At 44.9% G+C, this 23,203-nt stretch overlaps 1 protein-coding gene across 1 annotated transcript in view; it reads left to right on the forward strand.

The window, feature by feature from the left end:
* LOC133349884 (phospholipid-transporting ATPase VA-like) overlaps positions 1–23,203 on the forward strand; it is a 59,406-nt gene that overhangs the window by 17,899 nt on the left and 18,304 nt on the right. The window contains 11 exon segments of the mRNA XM_061563714.1: positions 5,394–5,598; positions 9,446–9,531; positions 9,652–9,758; positions 11,101–11,232; positions 11,356–11,483; positions 12,661–12,913; positions 14,765–15,075; positions 15,803–15,994; positions 17,586–18,201; positions 19,079–19,185; positions 21,586–21,712. Of these exon segments, the coding sequence (XP_061419698.1) occupies positions 5,394–5,598; positions 9,446–9,531; positions 9,652–9,758; positions 11,101–11,232; positions 11,356–11,483; positions 12,661–12,913; positions 14,765–15,075; positions 15,803–15,994; positions 17,586–18,201; positions 19,079–19,185; positions 21,586–21,712 (2,264 nt within the window).

Below are 23,203 nucleotides of genomic sequence, written 5' to 3' on the forward strand. Positions count from 1 at the left end.
CAGCTCACAATTACTTTGCTTTATGTTTCTTTTCGCATTTGCGGTAACTTCTCCTTTCACATTATTGACAAACCAACTCGCGCTCCAACAAGTGTATTCTTTGTGCGCATAATAGATCTAGTTATGAAATGTTATGTTTGCTAAAACACCACCAAACATAACACTTCCAAATGCTAAAACACCACTTTTTTATAAGGACATGTCGGAACACGGGCACTGTTATAAGCGCCTCTCCTTTGTGCGAAAGCAAGGGTGAATGTTGTCCTGCATCTACAGCAACCATACGAAAGGACAATAAGCACGCATGTTTGTCCGAATAACTCCTTCGAGACCACCACATCAATTGCATTGAATGAGCTGTCGTTTGAGAGATTGTTACATCTCATGTCTATATATCAACTCGGCGAAAGTGCCAAGGAAAATAAGAAAACTTTAATTCAATAAAATATCAGCCCTGACGCTGCGTATACACTCTTACATTTACATGAGCCCCTGCAAAGCAAAACCCATTTCATACCCATGCAATGGACAGGCATAATTGTTTTGTGCATGTATTTAGCAACTATTACATTTGGCATATTAATCTACTTTTTGGCATTATAGTGTGAGACATTATGTTCTCGTGTTATCTGCCCAGCATCTAGACTCACCATTGTGCTTGTGCTATACAATTCCACGGTCTCCTAACTTGCATGGCTAAACCAGGTTTCACGAGTTTGGCGTTGCTCAGAGCTGTTAATGAGGCATGTATGATAATACCGAATTACCATATGTGAATGCTGTCTGGCTTCAAATGTCCTCGTTGTATTAGAATAGCTCAAAAGGTGACACCACCTGCGTTGCTTGTAAGAGAAACACCGCTTACAGCACATGCACGAGTAGTGAGTGTAATGATTTCTCTTAGCTGAAAGAAGCATGGGTTGCCATTCATCTCTGATGAATAGAGAAATACATCCTCAACAATATTTTACCAATTGTGAGATTTCTAAAATGATTTAACTTAATGTTTCTAGTCTGCCATATATTATGCATACAGACATTCACGTGTTATGTATATGGTGGAAGATAGGAAATGAGTGAAATTGTTTGGAAAGAGAGGTTGCAATAATCTTCTAAATCATAATACAATTATTAACAACACGGATTTTTATCCGTTTTACACTTGTCAAGCACCCAAATCACAGGTATAGAGGTGCGTGACCGTATGCCCAAATACATGTACGCTGAAAAGTTTAAACCAGACAATACAATGTTACTGGGGAAATGATTGCAAAACTATTCACAAAGTCATTTTTTCATGATTAAGCAGTTCAGTAAGCTTCCTAACATATTTTTTCAGTTCCATATATAAAGTGCATACATGGGTGTGCATGCGTGAAAGTGCCGGCTTATTGCTCAACTTCTGGGAAGGGTGTTGTGACGTCCTTGTGACGCAGCCTCGCAATGCAAATTACCTGCGGCCTCGTGAACCCCTTCCGCCTTGCAGCGATGCTGCCTGGCAGGTTTGGCTCGACCGGTGTACATTTTATGGCGTGCCGAACACACGCGCAATTTACTGCACAGGAATGTGGTAAATGTCTTCAAATCCTTTACAAGTATTGAATTTCGTTTATATTAATGGATTTCACTTTTTTATATACATTTAAACATCTGAACATTATGGCGGAACCCCGGGATCCCATCAGCCCCCGGCTCTTGCATAAACATTAGATTATAATGTAAACAAAAACTTTGCTCTTTTTCACCAGTGGATTTGAAGGATGGTGGCATGTGTTGTCTTGTTAAACTATGCCTTTAAAACTTAAAAATACTTACCTGCAGTACATCTATTTAAATACACTATCGATTTTTTTTTACACCCCTCTGTCAATTATCGTGTTTCTCAGTGTGGATTTGTGAACACACTTTGTAAACAGTACATAATAAGTAATATAAAAATATATTTTTTAAACACGCTTTAATGAAATGTACCCTACTCGTAATGGCAGGACTCCAGGAAGTGGCCCCGCAGCTTGCCACAGCGTAAGGGGCCGTGGTGATTTACAGGCAACGTCAGTTGAGCGTGGACAATTAGACCCGTTAAAAATATTGGTTAAAAATACAATTTTAATTTCTAATGATAGAAGATACTGTAGTATTGTCATTAATATGACATACCTATACCAAGTTTGCAGTCGATACGAAATTGGAAAGACTGTTGAAATTGAGTTACAAGATTTGAGGATACGACAACAGAGAGAGTTAAATAAAAGCGTGTAAAATGTTTAAAAATATTTTTAAAATATATAGAATATAGTCAATGTCATCAGTATGACATAAGTATACCAAGTTTGCAGTCGATAGCACATTGGGAAGTGGGTAAAAATTTAGATACAATATTTTTAAGGATACGACAACAGACGGAGTGAGTTAAATAAAAGCGTGTAATAATAATACAATAGTACTCGTTTTCAATGGGCTGTTCACATTGTAACAGAGTAGTGGGTCGCCGCTCCTCTTATCCGCATTAATACGAGCAGTATGTGAGGACTGTGGCTTAACCGCAAAAAAAAACCTATCTGCACCGATGCCACCGGAAAAGAGAAGTATTATCAAACAGGAGGAATTAACGGTGCAACGCATCTCATCTGTTAAATATCTGCAGGTAATAGGATTGTCATAGATTGATCCTGGCTGCAGACATTGGTAGGTCACAAAAAAGAATGAAGATAAGAGAGCAGTGTCCGTGTATTATGCAGACTGTTATGACAAATAAATGACTTAAGTCGTGTAGGTAGTTTGAGCAGCTTTGGATAACACTTGTGATCCTGCCCATGCCCGAGCATAGAGTGCATTCGCTTGTTCAGCTCTTCGGCGCACTCGTTCTCGCTGCGCTTGGACACGACATGACAACAGAACGATCCGCGCCAAGTGGGTCGCGGCGTTTATGCGCGCGGTGGGATGGAGTCGCCAAAAATAAATTAATTAAATACGATTTTGACTTCCGTAGCATCATGTTTAAAATTAGGGCGCATTGTGGCAGAGCTTGTCAAAGTGAACATGTTCAGCAGCGTAGCCTATGTAAACTTTTGGCATTGATTCGTACACATGCAAACCTGAGTTCGATTGCCAGCCATGGCTAACATCAGTGCCGAGTGATATCTGAATCAGTCCTGGGGCCCGCCCTTCACCAACCTTCACTGACTGGCATTATGGAGTTTGGTCCACACAACCTCTATGACTGATGCGGCATAGGGAGCCTTCAACCATCAGAAGATTGACAAAGGGCCGCACATTATTGTGATGTATTTCTTTCAAATTATAATTTGATAGCATCACATACACATGGAAGAATATTCCCACCAATCTTCTTTCATATGGCTGATGAAGATGCAGAGTAACAACTACAATTTTCACATTCAGGTGTTCAAGCCAGACAACCACTGTGATTTCTCCTTTGTATTCCCTGCAATCACACAAGTAAATGCATATCCATACAAAATTCATGATTCTTCTGTAATATTTGAAGCATATATCTGAACAATTATTGCCAATCAAATTTTACGTTACACGAACATTTGGAGGAAATATAAATTACATGCAAATTTAAACATAGATACATATATATCTACTGTTTACGCGACAGTGTAATAACTACCGTTAATAATAATAATGACATTTAATAATAGTTAATAATGACATTTATAACGCGCCAGATAATTAATCTCGCGATTGTTAACTTCTATTTCCTTGGCTTGAAGCAACCCTCACAAAAAAAGTTGACCATCAAGCAAGCTTAAAAAAACACACGTGATTGGTTTCTATTCATTGATTACAGTGTTTGGAATGGTAACCTTTGCCCACCCATGACCGTTTGACATCACCAAAACGACTGAAAGGGATTTGGGTTGTTTGTGATCCTCTGACGTGTGCAGACTGCTGTGACCCACCACAAAATAAAAGGCGACCGTGAATGTGCGACCTTTAAGTATTTACGATGTTTTCTCGGCGAATGTGCTGAATACGATATTCATCAATATTCAGGTCTCTGGCAAAGACATGCATGAAAAGCAATCACCGGAGAACATTTGCTTTATTATGAGATATCATACTCAACACTTTTCCTTTTGGTGGATAATTTTGGTTCATATTATTGGTGCAATGTATCACTCAATATAACAATTCTTATGAACTGAAAATGTTCATGAATATTAAACCAATTTCCAAGTACAGCGCTGAAGAAAGACAATCACGTGGAACTAAAACTCCGTGAAAACTGTGGTGCTTTGATATTCTAAAGCAATAGGGTGCTATCCGTCAAGCGAGCACTGGCAAGCATGTGGCACATTGTGAATTACACCGCACTTGGGTGTCTGAATTACCCAGTAGGTGTAGTCAGTTGTAGAGGTCAGAGCCGGCTCGGGTCAGTTTGTCCTAGAGTTGACAGTTAATGCATATGTCCCTAGGTGTACCTGTTACGCACAAGCAATTAAGAATAAATCTCGACAAACAAATATATAAAGAAAAAATACTGGATGCACAGGTGATTGTGTGCTAATGATCACTACTCTTGAAGCAATAACATTTCTGTAGAGGCAGTTTCCTTGTAGTGGTGCCCACTGCACTCTCTGCTTTTTAAGATTCCTGTCGTAGGTGTGTGCAGAACGCACCATTCCTGACTCAACTGGTGATCGTTCGTAAGTCGAACGGTTTCTAAGTCGGAACACAATAATGTATGTACTGTATTTAAATATATTTTGCGGTCATTGTTATAAAATGTGTTACGTTTCAACAAAAAAGAGAAGCATTGTTAAACTCATAAATAAGAATAAATATTGTACATTTGGTGAACGAAATAGTTCCATGGTTCGGTTTGTAGGTGCGAGTTCACATTTGTAAGTCGGATGGTGATTTTTTTTTATCTTATAGAAGCTCGTTCAGTAAGTGCGGATGTTCGTAAGTCAGGCGTTCATAAGTCGAGGACCTTGTTTATTTAAGTTTTACACATAAAATACTATGTAACACAAAAAACTGAGCTCAAACACCACGTGCAAAGGATTATAAACAGTTTGCATTGTTATTTGCAGCCATAAAGGGTTCGAACCGTGAATCTCTGCAGTAAGTTGCTACTGCGTCGCAGTCCACAAGGGAACCATGCTGCTTGTTGTCGAGGGTTTGTCATAGCTCATCATCACTGCGAGTCCGTATAGCGAGCACCGCTTCACAGTAAAGCAAGCAGCGGTTGTCTTGTGAAGAGGCTCGCCAACGTTGCCGCGTGGTTTCAACAGAGATGTGCACTGCTCGTTTGAGCGTTGGAACTTCTGTAATATTTTTTACTCGACTTATTCACAGTGCCATGCACAGGACTCTTAACTAATGTGGACCGGGGTGGGTGTGTGACGTGGTCCTGGCAGGGCGCAACAGGGGTTCGTCGAGAGTTGCTGGAAGGACGTGCGCGTCGGGGACTTCCTGAAGCTGCGCTGCAATGAGATCATCCCAGCCGACGTGCTACTGTTGGCCTCCAGCGACCCCGACGGGCTCTGCCACCTGGAGACGGCCAATCTGGACGGTGAAACGAACCTCAAATTGCGGCAGCTCGTCAAAGGCTTTGCCGACCTGGTGAGTGACGCTCACTGCCCAGAGCTTTTGCCCCGATGGACAGGCTCATGCCCGTTTGTAGGCCGGTCCTGCATACACCTTGTACCGCACAGGGACACCTACCACTGGGGGTCCCCTTCGCTAGATTACAGCAGGGCGATGGAAGGGTGGAGATAATATATGATGGAATGCAATATGAATCGCTGAGGCTTTTAATGCGTATAAATGCAAATCCTTTGAGCCAAGTCGAGCTGTGCGCTGTGGTCTACTGTGCGCGTCTCTTCGTTGCTGGTGTCGGGTGCCATTTTCTTAGTGCAGGTGAACACATGCTTATAATAATGTTGCCACGCTCAGAGGTCAAAGGGAAAGAGCACATTGTGCTGAGAAAACAACAACACTGGTGGTATCCGTTGTGCTCTGAGTTGGAATACATTCATGCCAACGCATTATTGAGGACTCTTCTCGCCACCCCATTCAAGAACGCTTACCTTGAAACTCACGAGGTTCAGCCGTGAAGGGCCCTCTTGCACTGTGCCTTCCATACAACTGTTAAGATTAATATGTGGAGTTTCACGAGTCATCGTAAAAATGTATCCCACTCAGCAGGATGTTTCAGAATGGATATCCTTGAATGCGCACGCAGGCACGTCACCTGCATCGTGAAATACGCATCTGTCATAACCTTCCTCAGAAAGTTATAAATAGTTGTGGCCCACATGCAGCGAGGATTGCTTATGAGGCCTTTCTCCACCCATGCCATCGCTCTTTCCTATCCAATCGCTGCCTTACGTCAGTGTTCGTGCATGGCTCACTAAGTGACCTCTTATTGTTATCACGATTTAGCTTCTTAAATTTAAGACGAGGCAAAAGTAAATGTCTCTCACCCATTTATGAGTATTGCTTGCTGGCTGCTGCTTGCCTTCTTAGGCGGTGGCCCTAAAGCTAGTGGTGGAAATGCCACCGTCTGACAATATGTTCAGTTTAAAAATACTGTATCAATAAAAATGGTAGTTGATATAATTCGCATTTGATCACATGTTTGTTTGCTGGCAGATACGTCACTCGCCACTGATGTTACTCTTGGCTGAGACTCAAACTCGGGTCACTAAGTTCAGAGCCCAGTGTGTGATCCACTGCTCCACTGCTCATCTGCCAATTTTTTTTTTGGTTATCTGTGAAAAATATTATCTGGAAAATGTAGGTTAGTTTCACGGACAGGATAGCAGCACCGTTGATTTTCAACTCGCAATGTTTTAAAGTCGGTTTGAATGACTGCATCGTTAAAATGTATCACTTTGGCAGCAATTTATAGCACAGGAATGTAATAGTGCGATCACGATATTTCTGCCCAAGGAGACGAGAAATTACTTTTTTGACAGAAGATAAACGGCAGCAGACCCATTCTCAGTAATCCACACTAGCCAGCGCGGTGAAGTATGGTCAAACAACTCCCATGACCAACACGGCATGGGGGAGGCATTGATCCAGCAATGGAGTGACACAAATATACTACAAGTTTTTCTTATGTAACAATGCCAATATATATCACATAGAAATAGTGTGTAAGATTAATCTCAATCAAATCCTGATCCTTTTTTACGGGAAACATAATAGTTAACCAAGTGGCTCACATTCTCAAACAGAAACAAATTCAGAAATCATCTTGCGTGGTGCAGGGAGTATGGATTGTGAGGGTTAAGATAGACTAAACACAGAGATGTAGTGGGTTCTTTATCACTGCAGCCTACATCTTTTAGAGCATCTAGAACTTTTTTTCGCGTTTAGTGTCTTATCCCTTCCCTGCACATCCAGCACAGTTGCTATGTACGGTGCAAAAAAAAGTTCAACATGCATTTGTACATTTTTGTATCTGCTCTACAAAAATGTTAATATTCAACGACCCTTCGATGCATCATTGTGTGCTGAATGGCTGCTGATTTGCAGGCACGTCATAGCCTTCTACATTTCATATCTCTGGAATGTTTTCATGCACCATATTCAACATGCTTGCACATGCAAATATGCTCTACACTCCTATATTTCACACACTGCATGCACGAACCCTGTAAATTCCAGCGAGTACAGCCGCAGGTGTCACGGCGGTCATCTGAGGTCAGCTACACAAGCAACGCACAGTATCTAAAACAGCAATGACAGCAGGTTTAAATGCCCCTTCTCAAGTGAGTCCAGGCAGACGCTTATCTCAATTGCTGCACCCACAGCCATTGGTGGGAGTTCTACCTTCCTATGGCAACATTGTTATATCCACAGGATGACAGCAATTGAAATCCAACCCAAGCAGTGCCAGGCCATTGATGAGCTACTCATTTCACTGACCCTGGCTAGGAGTTTACATCTCGGATTTCGTAATTATGGGGCCTGCTAGTCTACTGAGATAAATCCTGCACATGAACTAGATTTTTGGGCAATAGATAATGATTTAAAATGTAAACTAAATAAGCATCGATAATAATAAATACAAGTACTAACTAACATGTCATTGTAACTAGAACTATACTTCCCTCGTCGTTTAAAAAGACCCGCGATATCCAGCGATTGTATGGCCTACGTCAGTGTAAACATTGCATTACATGATTGATAATGCAGATAAATATTGGATTCCAGAGTGTGCTGAGTCGCCACCTGTCCAGACAGTCTGGGAATCAGCATCTGTGCTGTGGTGCACGGTATTGATTCGTACCCATATAGATCCGGTACCGGCGTTACTGTATTAAGCTGCAATATGTTTTACTGCACAGTTTTCATAGATCTAGGCTGGCTAAGAAACTTTCCTTTGTTTGAGTGGAAAAGGTGGGAGCCATCGAGGATACCTAAAATAAAATAAGTTTGTAACATTTTCTAATTTTCAGATTTAGTTGTTTAATTTTTTATTGAGCTACGCATCCAGTGAAACTTCATCTGTCCACCAATATATTTGGATACGAGGCGTTTTACGAAGTCAATTCTAAGCTTCACGACTTTTTGAAGTTCTGTGAACTGTCAAGGACAATTGGCACTGGATAAAGTGTCTCAGACGAAAGAATGTGGGCTTTCTAAAGAAGTTTTGAACAACCTGTTTGCATGGTATTTATTGGCATAACTTCTTTCATGTGGAGCCCTTACTTCCTGGTTTTGTCTGTTGAGTTTGGCTACCTAACACCTCCCATCACTGCATTCTATGGCGACAATCCAAACAACAGCAGGCTGAACGATTGAAAACAGAATTTTTTTCATTGAGTTCCCTGCTGTTGACGCAATCTGTGCAGGTCATATTTTTATAATCTTCACATTTGCTTGTGAAGATCTCAAGTTAGAATTTGCGGGGCTCCAGATGTGCACCCTTCATTGACTTGAAAAGCGCTTTATTAAAACGCTTGTTTCATGATTACTTGAAATCGACGAGGGGAGCGAGGAAAATAAATAAAAACGTGTTCACTCTGCAAAGGGTGACTGATTCCAGCAAAGTTCGCGCAGGATACCAATATTACGGGCGCGGGTTAGTGCACATGGATACAACAAGGACAACGTGTACATTGTCGAGTTCATGTGGCGAATCTCGTAACTTTTTCTTGTATATTTCAATATTTAAGTGCAATTCACCTCACTCTTAGTAAAATTTGTGTTAAATAATTCGAATATTCTGCATTTCACAATGAGCCAGATGATTGTGTCAGGAGTAACAGAGTGTATCATCGTTACTGTGATGCCTTTCTTGTATTAAAAGTGCCTTTTGATATAACCCAGGTTGCCCTTGCAAGAGGCCATGCATCATGCCTCAGGAAGGGCCTTATATATATAAAAAAAATATGTTATGATCCCTTATATTATATTTTTATGTTGCTACTTGTATCATTGCGTGTGTGCGCAGGAGTGCGATTTCGACCCTATGAAGTACACAAGCACCGTAGAGTGTGAGAGGCCAAACAACGACCTCAATAAATTTAAAGGTTTCATGTGAGTATTCCTTGTGGTCTTGGAGGCACGTCATCACCTTATTCGGATCTAGTGCGCGTAAAGTGTCTGTTGTGAGAGTGTGCCGAGTGGAGGGGTTGAGGATTGGCCGTCTCTCCACAGGCTGCACAGCAACGAGCGCAAGGTCGGACTCAGCAAGGACAATCTGCTGCTGCGAGGATGCACGGTGCGCAACACGGAGTACGTGGTGGGGATCGTTGTTTATGGCGGTAAGATCAGAGCCACTGCAAGCTCTAACACAGTGTTCTTCATTGCAAGGCCACCAGGGGCCACTGGCGGCCCCTGGTGGCCTTTAGTGCGGCCCCTGACGTGCGGCCTCCGACAATACACAACATTTGAAAACACCCCCCCCCCCATCATCATCGTGCAGCTGCTGTCAAACCCCAATGGCTTCAAATGTGTGACAGCCCTAACACTGATGTCTTCAGCAGTTTTTTCTTGCTGTGGTTGTCCCACCTGATGACGATTGCTTGTGTTGCGATCGAAACGTCGTGATCTATTATTTTTCTACCTACGTGACTTTACCGAAAGAACCAAAGAGTATGGATTCCTGCAGTCACGAAAGCTTCAAATCAAGACTGATGTCTTATCGGCAAAAGTGCCCCCCCTCTGAAAATTGACTACTATATTTACCCAAGAATGTCAGTGTGTAACGCGCGTGACGTCACTCCACGTCGACCAGCTCCCCTCATTAATAATCATGAACAGGTTACGTCCTCCACATGGACCCACCCCTCATTAATAATCATGCGCAGGTGACGTCACTGCACATCGAACAGCCCCCCTCATTAATAATCATGAACAGGTGGGGTCTTCCACAAGAACCCCCCCGTCATTAATAATCATGTCGGGTGACGTCACTCTGCATGGAGCACCCCCGCACATTAATAATCTTGAGCTGGTGACGTCATTCCACATGGAGCACCCGTCCTTGGACGGGCAAAAGGCTAGTTAGTGAATACCACTGCTCTTAACAGCTCATTATAAAATAATACTGACTAAATAAATGCCCGTTTTTATATGAGGCATGCTTCCTTCTGTAATTGCATCCACCCGTTTATACATTCATCTATTTATGCATCATTTATTTTTCTCACGTTTACATTTTGACATTTTTGTCAAAATGCTCATGAAAAGCATTTCCTATGTGCACGGGTTGCATACTTTCATCTATACAGATCTACATGACAAAATATACACTGTAATCAATTTAATGGACTTATATACTGTATAGTTACACAAGGCACCTGGAAATTACCTTTGAGGTTTGTGTTGATGCATGTAATAACCCAAAAATCAACAATTTTGGTAATCAAGTTGCCAATCAATATTACTTGAATAATATCTCATCAAAGCCCTAAATGATGAGTGACGTCTGAACTGATGATGCGGCCTCCCGCTTCACTTAAACTGTATTTTTCAGTGTGGTGAAGTATGGTCAATTAACCTTCACGACCGCGATGGCATGGGCAGGCCTTCACTCAGCAGTGAACCAACAAAGGGCTGTGCTTTATTACCGTTGTTAATATCACCCATTGTTAATCTGCACAGGTCACGAGACGAAGGCCATGCTGAACAACAACGGGCCTCGCTACAAACGCAGCAAACTGGAGCGCAACATGAACATGGACATCATCTGGTGTGTGGTCATCCTGATCGTGATGTGCCTCTTCATTGCCATTGGTAAGTCTTTGTCTCTCTCTGGGTGACCTTGCCTATAAACATCTGGCAGTGCCACCAGTATGGGTTGAAGCGAGCCCCGAACCAATGGCTGTTTTTAATCTCGGACCCACTTTGCTGCCGCAGCTCATGGCCTTTGGATGGCTGGGTATGAGGAAAATCCGCCGTTCGACGTCGCGAACAAGGACGGCGATCACATCTCGCCGGTGCTGTCGGGCTTCTACATGTTCTGGACCATGATCATCCTTCTCCAGGTAGGTAGCGTGAAGCGTTTTTTTGCCGCGAAAACTATGCAGAGTGAATGCGTGTAAACCTGGAAGCTCAAAGCCGTGCAAGAAAACAAGCCCGTTTCGACTGCAGCTGATAAAAAAAACTCTGGCCAAGTTAATGTATTGTTCACATCCTCTACCCAAACACTTTTATTTCATTGGCTACATTGGGTGGTGGATGTTCTTGCTCTTTTAAAAGAATGTGGAATAATTTTCACACCTTTTTAATATAATATATACAGAAATAAATGTCTGCGGTCCGACCTTGCTGAGTACATATCTCAGCTGGTTAGCCACAAGCGCATGGTGGAAATTCTTTAGTTGTCGGAATCATCAACTGTTCTGTCAGTACATTATGTAGGTAGCAGGTGTCTCTTCTTGCAATTTGAGTATGTACTGGGTTTTGTCCAAGAACTCATTTCCTCCCCAAGATAGAATGCTGCTGCTCATTTGTGAATAGTTAAAAAAATCCCAAGTATGACGCTCCGAAGAACAAAGATGAAATTGGCGAGATGTTTTCTCTCCTCGCCTGGTAAGCAGGAGGTCGTGGGTTCGATCTGACCCTGACACCTGTATATTTGGAGTTTGCATGTTCTCCCCGTGGTCGCTGGGATTTTTCTCCAGGTCCTCCGATTTTTCCCTCCACATTTAGGAACATGCGCTATGAAAAATTTCCATGTGATAAGTCACTTTTTTGAGCTATCATTTGTGGCCAGGTCGCTCAATGGGTCTTACCTGATACAATGAAATTTGTTTAGTTTAGAGATGATCCTTAATGGAAGATTGCACAGAAACGCTTGCCATAAATTAATCACGATACCTTGCTGATCTCATCAAGGAGCATAAACCATCATGCAAACCCGGGCATCCTCGCAGCTGCATTTAGCTAACCGTTGAACAAAGACGGTCACTGCATCGTGCACTTTCAGATACGCTTCTGCGACCGTCTGGAATCCTATTCCTTCCGATTTTAGGAAGCCACTAAAGCTATGCACTTTTAAATCTAGATTTAAAACTAATTTCTTTAGAACAGTTTTTTTGTGTTTAGTTTGTTGTCCTTCCCCCGCACCTCCAATTCGCATGGTTGGCTATGTACGGTGCAAAATACGTTCAACATACATACCTACATACGTTCCACTCACTCTGCCCCACCCCCACACAGGTGCTGATCCCCATCTCGCTCTACGTCTCCATCGAGATCGTCAAGATTGGACAGATCTACCTCATCCACCAGGACGAGGAGCTGTACGACCCAGAGAGCGACACACCCCTCCAGTGCCGTGCCCTCAACATCACTGAGGACCTCGGCCAGATCAAATACATCTTCTCCGACAAGACGGGCACCCTCACCGAGAACAAGATGGTCTTCCGCCGCTGCACTGTTGCCGGAAAAGAGTACTCGCACAGTAACAATGGTATGTCAAACAGTTTGCCCAACCATTTGTATATCAACAATCACATCATTATTGCACGATCAGAGTCACAGTGCAAGGTTTGATCAACATCCTCTTGGAGGAAGTCCCCTAGTCAGCAGACGGTAACGTCGTGTCATTGAATGGCTCTGACAGATGACGTGACAGGAAACGGCCCAAGAAGATGACGCATCATACTCTTGTGTCATTTCAGCTTGCCTCTTATACACACACACACAGATACAGACAAAGATCTCTGGTGTAGCCTTCACAGACTGTTGGTGCAAGTGCTGTCAGCGAGCACCTATTACGACTGGCATGGTACACGAGGGGGTGGGTGGCCAGCACCACAACCAACTGCCTTTGTCTTCCCAGTGGCGATGTTTTTACACACTGCAATAGGAACTCGACCTAGCGAGGCCCAGGACCGGTTCAGATAATTGTCACTGGTGTTGGCCGTGAGCGAAAATGGTACTTGGGTCGCCGGGTTTGTAACACAGTGCGCTAAGCGCTAAACTACTATTCCTCTCTTATACACACGCACAAAGACACAACAGGCTGTGCTCCTCAGTGATCTCCAAAGAGTCATGTGGTTGGGTTTGTATGCAAATATACATCCTGGAAACTAAGCCAGGCCAACTGCAGTGAAAACCAGTCATCGTGCAATATTTATTGTGCATTCACTGGTGATCAGGCTGAGGCGAACAAACTCCCACGACCGGGGAGCCACCTTTACACTATCTCATCATCCAGATGCAAACCCATGGTCTCAACAGGACAAAGGACAGTGGTTTAATGTGGACATTAGCCCCATGTGACGCCTGTCCATCTCCAAAAACTCAAACTGTGGCTTGGACATCGCCGAATACGATGCATGTTTGTGTTACTGTGAGCAGTAAAACGTTACAGAACATACACGTAAGTTGTCGTTTTATTTAAATAATATTTGTGCTTTTTAAGTCAAGATAGAAAAATGTGCACGCACTGTTAATTAACTTTCATATGCAGTCACAATTATTTATTTTTGATACAGTAATGTGTACGTGCTTGGCAAACTCTTCCACACCTGGCCAGATGTCTTGGGAAGAGGTGGGGGTACCCACACTTAGCCCCACCGCACGCGACCTCCTGACCGGCTAACTGTGGTTGTACCCATTTATATTGCCGAATAGACTGAGTAGATGGGGTCAATTTAATAAACTTGCACCATTGTTTCAACTGCTGTTGCCAAGGAGATGGAATAAAAACAATCTATTTAAACTATTATATTTTTACCAGGTAAGGCCAACTGAGCTACATAGCTCTTTTTCATAAGCAACCTGCCCACATATATTTTCTCAATGATGTGGCTTATCACGTGGAAATGTCCAGCAGCCAAATACTCGAAACGCATGTTTCTAAATGTGGAGAGAAACACTGGAGGACCCGTACCACGAAGGAAACATATAAACTCAAAATATACAGCATGCGTCAGGGTCAGGATTGAACCCATGACCTCCTTGTATACCAGGCGAGGGAGATAACATTTTGCCACCACGGCACAGCAACAGAAAAAACCCTGCCTCAAATGACTATTGCCATCTCCCAATGACGGTCCTTCGCTATTGACCGACATTCCACTTCCATCGCAAAAATCAAATCTATTCATAAGATGACCACTGCACACTTTCCATGAAGTAGTGCTCATTTTAATGAATGACGGGCCGAGTCCATCCTAACGACGTCCGACCTGCAAACCCAGCGCCCCGCTAATGCCCTGCGGCAGCTGCCATGCAGTGATGGCCGCACAATTCCCACCATGCCCTCACTGACGGACCTCCACCCTCCACTCCTTTTTCTTGTCGACCCTCTCAGCGCAGCGCCTGGCCGCCTACCAGGACTCGGAGTCCGACGGGGACGAGTGGGCGAGGGGCGACTCGCTCCAGCTGGGTGAGCCGCCGCCCACCGCACTGACCGCATCGCAGCGCGCACGCACCCTACCCTCACGCGCCTTTGGAGGGCGGCACGCGGGCAACCGCACCCTGCGGCACCGGCGCAGCCTGCGCAGGACGCCCAGTGCCCACTCGACGCGCTCCGCCCCCGGCGCCCGCTCCACACCCTGCCAGATGGGCCACCGCCGGCAGCCCAGCGTACTCTCCAAGGAGGCCGCGTTCAGCAGCCCAATGGTGAGTTGCGCGCCGGGCGTCCGGCGCCGTGCGGAGGCAACGAGGGTTGGTGGTTCGCGCGCGTATTCGTGAAAGTCCCTCACTACCCGCTTGGGGCCGTGAGGTCGCCACCTCCTGGCTTTCCAGGGTACGGGCGGTACAGCAAGCAGATACATTTTTTTCCGTGTTCCATCTGTACGGAGGTTGAGTGTTACCCACCCCCTCACACGCATGCGTTTTCCCTGAGTGCGTCGGTTTCCTCCCATCTGTATAACCACATTAGCGGAGCTGGCCAAACATCCCAATATAGGGCTACATTGGCATTGGCCGTGGCTGCCTTTTTGTTGTTAATAAATCAGATCGATCATTTAGGGTATTGGGGGGGGGGGGAGTGTGAATGACATGCAATTGGATGGTGGAATTATGTTCAGTCTTAGTCACACGCAAAATTATTCACACCTGAAGTACATTTGTGGCTGATTGAAGCATGGTCACATCAATGTCTAACAATTGTATGGACAACACCTGATATAGGCACACATGCTCCAAGACCATGCAGAACAGTTGTGCCGACAGCAAATCTGGAATGCATCATGTTGCCATCCACTGCTATAATAATACTCATTAAGAGGTACATAATCGCTGTGTCTTTGCTCACTGTGTCCAACACATAGCATTGTCATTACATAGATTCGCTTTGGTTTTTACAGGGAATTGATTTGCTCTTTAATGTGTTTTTTTTCTGTAGGAGACAGATGTGACACCAGATCCCCAGCTGGAGTCGCGAGTCAGAATGTACCTCAAGAATCTCAACTCTCTCCCCAGCAAAAACGGCACCATTGTGATTCCCGAGGACGTTGCAAACGTGGTAGACTTCTTCATCACGCTTGCCATCTGCAACACCGTCGTGGTGTCGTCTTCGAACCAACCACGCATCAAGGTCAGAGACTCGACCAGAATGTAGCACGGAAGAAAACGATGTTCCTTTACCCGTTTAGTCAATCCTGCCACATGAGAAGCGGTCAGAGTGATCGTCTCACAATCCCGGTCAGGGATAGACTCGACCAGTCATTCTACCAGCTCCATTAAAATGAGCGCTACTTCATGGGAGGTATACAGTGGTCATCCTATGGATCGAATAGATTTTGCGATGAAAATTTCGATCAATAGCTGAGGACCGTCGTTGGGATATGGCAATGCTCATTTGAGGTGGGGTTTTGTCTGTTGGGGTGCCGGGGTGGCGAGATGTTATCTCCCTCACCTGGTATGCAGGAGGTTGTGCATTCGTTCCGACCCTGACATCTGTATATTCAGAGGTTGCATGCTTTCCCCGTGGTCGAGTGGAATTTTCTCCGGATCCTCTGGTTTTCCCCTCCACATTTAGAAACATGCATTTATATTATTTGGCTGCTTCTATAAATTCCCACATATGATAAGCCTTTGTTGAGCTATCATTTGTGGCCAGGTCACTTCTGAAAACGAGTTAATAGCTCAGTGGGCTTTACCTGGTATATACCAGTAAAACATTATTTTTCAGGAGGGTCCTTCCTCATTTTATAATTTGAGCCAGTGCAATGTTTAGTATTTTATTCATGTAGAAATAATCGAGAAAAAACTCAAATTTACAATGTAAGAGCACTCAAACACTGCACAAATGGCATGTTAGAACCCTACTTGATGTACTTCCTATTTAGTTATATTAGAGCCTCAAAAACATGTTAGTTAAATTTCTGCTTGAATTAGCAACCTCGCTCCAAGGTAATGGATTACTAGTCTGCACAACAATTCACATCCAAAGAATGTAATTTCTATAAAAACAAATATTTAATAAAGGAAAGCTCCTCTTATCCATGGTGCTAAGGTGTACCAATGTCATGGATCTGATTATCCCCCTCATTATCCATGATATTACTCGTCTTATCTGTGGGGTAAACACATCACGAATAGGACACATTTCCTGTGGAAACCCTCTAAGCCACAGAAACATTGTGAGTATAGGGAACTATGCATCATGGGTAAAATCACAAATAATCATGGATAACAGGAAGAAATATGGCCGAGGCTAACAGGAGTTTTGCAGACCCTACAGCGACCATGGATAATAGGAGGCACATGTAATAGGATTGTGAATAAAAGGAGTTCTCTATTGCAAACCTGCAAATTAGAAAAAGCTTGATGCAACGAAAATAAAAATACATCTTGTGGAATGTCTGTAACCAAGTGCATATCAATGTGTAATAGATGTAGTGCATTCATTGCTCAGCTTAACTTCTTTTGTGGGGTTGTTTTTAAATGTAATTCCATTTTAACGAATTGCCAAATTATCAGTCATCATGTGTAAAGCACTCTGAGATGCCTTGGTATAATGGAGACCCTATCAAATACAAATAATGTCATTATTATAATTATTTTAATACTCAGTGTCACGCATTGTCACTTGAGTTTCAGTGCTTTTTGAAATTTGCTCTTGTAGTATGCTGTACTCGTCGCTTGTCACGTTAGTAATTTTGCCTCGATTGCGTTGCGTACAGACGAAGAAAGCGTCAGCAGTAACATCACCGATGAAGAAACTCGAGGAAAAGTTGAAGAAGCTGCGACCCAGCTATGTGACTCCCAGCTCAAGCTTCAGTTTGCATTCAAAGGCAGCGGACAAGAGCTCCCCAGCTGCCTACCGTGACAACCTGCAGGCCAAAGCGGAGACGGGGAGGCCTGTGTCTCACCCACCAACCCCTTGCTCTCCGCTGGCAGCCAAACCACTGGCGGCTGGCACGCCTACGAGCCTGGAAATCCCGGGGCTTGGGTGGAATACTCCTTCCCCTACGCAGGAAGACGAGTGTCCTTTATGGATGAGTAACGGGGTACTGCCCATGGCAGAGCTCCGCTACGAAGCAGAGAGCCCAGACGAGGCCGCGCTAGTGTACGCAGCGAGGGCCTACAACTTCACTCTCGTCTCAAAATCGCCCGACCAGGTCACCATCGACGTGCCGCACGTGGGGAGGTTGACCTTCGACCTCATGCACGTAATGGCCTTCGACTCGACGCGCAAGCGCATGTCGGTGGTGGTGCGGCACCCCCTGACGTACGAGATGGTGGTGTACACCAAGGGGGCCGACAACGTCATCATGGACATCCTGAAGCCTTGCACCGGTGAGCATGGCGGGCGGCACTTACGAGCATCACGCCTATTCAGGGCCGCAGCCTGTGGTCCTTGACAAGAGAGGGTGGGCGGCGTGGCAGTAATGCAGCAAAAAAAGGGCCCCGGGGTTCGATTCCGGACTCGGACGCCTTTCTGCGTGGAGTTTGTGTGTTCTCTCAACTTGCTCCGCAAGGGTTTCACCCAGAGCTACTGATTCCTCCCATAGATAACAACACATGCACCATGTAACTGGCATTAGCCAAACATCCCTGTGTTAAAAAAAAATACTCATTTGGGATGACACAACATCGCCCCTACTACAAAATAAACACTTGGCCTGACCCTCCTGAGTCTGTTAGGTAGTCCTGGGTGAACAACCGTAAAAAATTAAACTAATACAATTGTATTTGACTGCATGGGTTTTTGAACTAATATACTATATAATAAGTAATTGTTATAATTAATCTGCCATGTTTCATTGGCAAATTCTACATAAGAATTTAAGCTTAGGTTTACCGCTTTTGGTTCATCATTAGATCATACCGACATTTCACCTCTTAAGTGGCGGTGACATGACTACGGCGGTTGCGCCAGGCTAGGTGCAATTTGAGGCCACGTGTCATGTAGAAGAGTAGCTGGCACGAGGTCATATATGTTGACATACAGTAATGCATGTAAAAACACACACACACTGAAAGGCATTTAATAAATATATCGCAAAATAACTACAAATATATTTTGTATTTGTTTGTGAATAAATGCGGCTTAGATAATTGTGAAGCATATAAATTATTTTTTTATCAAGACATTTCACCAGTCACTGACAATTGTAGCTGAGTGGCAGTTCCTTGAGAGGGAATGTTATATATGTTTTTCTTCTTATGACAGGAAACTCTGACAAAGACAAAGATAAGGCAAAAATGCACGCACGGACACAGGCTGACCTGAACCAGTACGCCATGGACGGACTGCGGACATTGTGCATCGCCAAGCGGGTAAGACTTTCAATTATATTATATTATAATACAATGGAAATCGGTGGCAAAGAAGTACAATGGGCAGGTTTAACTGTCGGTGGAACAATGCATTTCAAGTAACACCTCGATATGCGTGTATTCAATTAACGAAGTTTTGGTATCACGATGTTTAGATTTGTGTACCATTATTTTATGCAGTAAGCTCAACAAAATATACACTGAAATTGATTAATAAATCGATCTATGATTCCGTAGGAATAAGAATAAAATGATATTTATTCATTATGTGTCTTTCATTGGGAAGTTATTACGTGTTTATAGTATGAAATGGTAAGTTACGAAGGCTGGGAGCGCATAATCATAGTCCTAATGTTATACGTTATTCGGTATACGAAGTTTAAATTATACAAAGCTCCAGAAACGCATCTACTTCGTATATCCAGGTGTTACTGTCGTAAGGTTATAACATCCGCCCACCTTCCCCGGTCCTTTATGTCTGCCTTTAATATATTTGTCTTGCCTCTAGTTATTGCCTCAGCTTCGTTTCACAAACATGTGCATAGGTCGGAGAAGCTTTAATTCGATTTGGACAATTGAATTGTGATCACCTGGCAATAGCTTTCGTCTTGCTGGGCGCCTTCTGTCCTCTCTTCATGGGCAGGTCTAGCACCAGTGACACCTTTGACCCCTGTCCATTACAACTCGAATCTCAAAGCGGCAGATGTTTCCATGACAACTTGCTCTTATCTGTCCCTCTTACATTGTACGCTATCGATCGAGGCCCCACACAAACACAACACTTATCTCTAAGCCCTTTCTACAGTGGATGCTTCACCCATGACGTAAATAGATATTTGTGTACTGGCTCACAATGCAATTTTGCTTAAAATTCAAGTGAAAAAAGGAAGTTGTATGTTCCCGTACATACAAACAAAGATAAAGATCCCCGTGTAGGCCTTAACAGACTATTGAGGCAAGTGCTGTTAGCCAGCACCTATGAAGGCCTGCACAGCACACGAGGGATTGGGTGACCAGTAAGATGCCCAACCGCCTTCGCGATGTTTACAGACCGCACCAGGTACTCAGTTGAGTCTGAGTCGAACTCGGGGAGGCCCAAGACCGGTTCAGATAATATAATCGTCCCTGGTGTTGACCATGAGCGGGAATGGAACCCAGGTCACTGGGAGCGACGTGCAACGTGCTAACTGCTGCATTACCGCTCCTCACAATGTTTGTACACGTGCGCATGCACACACACGTAGTTAGGTACGCATGGCTACTTGTATGTTTGTAAGTGTAATGTAAGTAATCACATCATCAGCCATGATCAATCCACTGCCATATTAAAGCCTCCTCAAGCTGCCGCGACTCTCACAATCCTGTGATGTCCAGTACTAATCCACCTCGCACCTGCACGTGAACTAATTTCATTGCTCCATCTCTTCAGTGTGCTCACATTCGCACACATTCCATTCTTTGGCTGCCACTCCAATGATTATCTTGGCCATCAGCCATCGTCCCATCCGCCCAAACCCCCTCACTTCACATTTTGAATGAAGTCATTGACCACCTGCGGATGTTCTCTAATCCACATGTGCCTCGTTCCATCTCTCAATGTACAAGCACGCATCTCTCCGTGCTTCTTTCCACACTCTTCACTTTTTCTTAAATTGTGTCGTGAATGATCGTGCTTATAATGCATGTCACAGCCTCTGAGTAATAATCACACCGATACGTTCATCTTCATTTTTAAGTTCAGCTTCCCAATAGTGCTCCAAACTGCTCTTCTCTCCATCTTTATTTCGTAATTTTGATTTCGGTCCACCTTTAATAGAGCCCTCTCGAGGGTACTTGGCCTAATCTTCCACGCTGGCCAAACATCTTGGAAGGTGTGGGAGTACCCACACTTAAAAAATAACAAGGTTCACGTTGGTAGCGGTGCGCTTGGACTAAACTATACATCAGCTTATGTGTGTCTGCATGTGTGTGTGTGTCACTATTTGTGGGGAGCGTTAGTATAGCAGTTAGCGTGCTGCACTACGAACCCGGCGACTTGAGTTCGATTCTGCTTACGGCCAACACCAGTGACGATTGTCTGAGCCGGTCCTGGGCCTCCGCTAGATCGACTCAGCCCAAAATGAGTACCTGCTGTGGTGTGTAAATATTGCCACTGGGGAGACAAAGGCGGTCTGGTGTAGTGCTGGCCACCCGCCCCCTCGTGTACCATGCCAGCCTTCATAGGTGCTCGCAAACAGCACTTTCCCCAACAATCTGTTCAGGATACACGGGGGAATCTTTGATACAAGCACACGCACACGTCTGTACACAGGCACGTATGTAGCGCGTGTCGTAGCGCGCGCACGCATGGCAGCGCAGGTGAGCATGGAACGTGTGGCTGCGCTGTGTGTGAACTCGCAGGAGCTGACGGAAGATGAGTACGCGACGTGGGCCAAGAGCCATCTGGAGGCCGAGGCGGCCATCGACTGCAGGGAGGAGATGCTGTTCGAGTCGGCCCTGCGCCTCGAGAGGGACATGCAGCTGCTCGGTGGGTGCCCCCACCCCCCCCCCACCTGTGCCCGCGCCACACCACGCTCCCCGCGGGGTTTTTGTCCGAGGCAGTTGGATGAGTGCCACCCGTTAAAGGGGGAAGCCACCGACGAGTGGAGAGGCTTGGTTTTTTTTCTCATCTCAGACATCAGCTGTGCTAGGGACAGGGTGTTTGTAGGCATTTGTGTGTGTTTGTATGTATGTATGTTGAACTTATTTCACACCGAACATAGGCAACCATGCTGATTGGAGGTGTGTGTGCCTTGGCATGCTGCACTACGAACCCTGCGACCCGAGTTAGATTCTCGCTTATGGCCAACACCAGTTACGATTATCTGAACCGGTCGTGGGCATCCCCTAGGTCGACTCAGCCTCAAATGAGTACCTGTTGCGGTGTGTAAATATCATCGCCACTGAGGAGACAAAGGCGGCCAGGCGTGGTGCTGGTCACGCAACCCTTCATAATGTGCTCGCTAACAGCACTTGCCCCAACAGTCTGTTAATTTTATAAGGGGCATCTTTGTCTTTATAGGTTAGTGCTTTGAGATGAGCAGTGATTAGCACATTGCTGATCATTGCTCATCTGATGTGGGTTTAAAGCCAGGCCATGTCAGTCATAAAATGTTAATTTGTAAACACCTGCACAAGGGATACAAAATTGTGCAGGTGTAAAGTAGTCACTTGGCGGGAGACGACCTTGACGGGTAGCACACCTTTTTATTAACACCAAACTGTTACACGGGTGGCAACTGCCACATAACCCACGAGGTTCCCCTGAGCTATACCCACACGGGCTCTCACGCCCCGTAGCTTCTTGGAACACACCCGGCTGGGTTATTAGTCTCGACTCTGGGCCCACAACCTGGTTCCACACGGACCCCAGGCCCCGGGTCCCACAGCCTCGCCTCTGAGCCGCACAGGGTCCCGGCCCTTACAAGGACAGCGGGGCTAGGGGTCTCAGGGCCCTATCTCTTCAACTCCGTCTTCGATCTTCAGCTGGTAATAACTCCCCGAGTGCTCTCGCGCGTCCCCCTTTATAGTCCTCCATGCGGACGTCGCTGAGAGCACCCACCCAAGTTGACCAATCACCCAGCGCTCTCTCTACGATCCTCTTTCCCATATCGTGTCTGCGTGCACAACCACGCACCCAGCGCCGCCCCGTGATCCATCACTGTCAGTGTGCGTCAACACCCCCCACACTCGATGTAGCCACGCCCGGCGCGCGCACACCCACGCCCCCACCTTGTCGGCGCGCACCGCCACTACATCACCCCCTACCACATAGCTCGCAGCCGACCCGGCTGCTAAAATTTTTATTTTTTATTTCCCCCTCCAATTAGTGTGTGCCCCGTAACATCAACAACAATTACAACAACACAATAAGAACTCCGCCCACCGTAAGCAGAGCAAATCACCGCAACAACAGAACAATATATACAAGCGGCGAGAGACAACAATAAACGTATATACAAAAATGACTCATACAGCG

The sequence above is a fragment of the Lethenteron reissneri genome, chromosome 32 (genome assembly GCF_015708825.2).
Source record: "Lethenteron reissneri isolate LAM-NWPU_2019-01 chromosome 32, ASM1570882v1, whole genome shotgun sequence".
Classification (NCBI taxonomy): Eukaryota; Metazoa; Chordata; class Hyperoartia; order Petromyzontiformes; family Petromyzontidae; genus Lethenteron; species Lethenteron reissneri.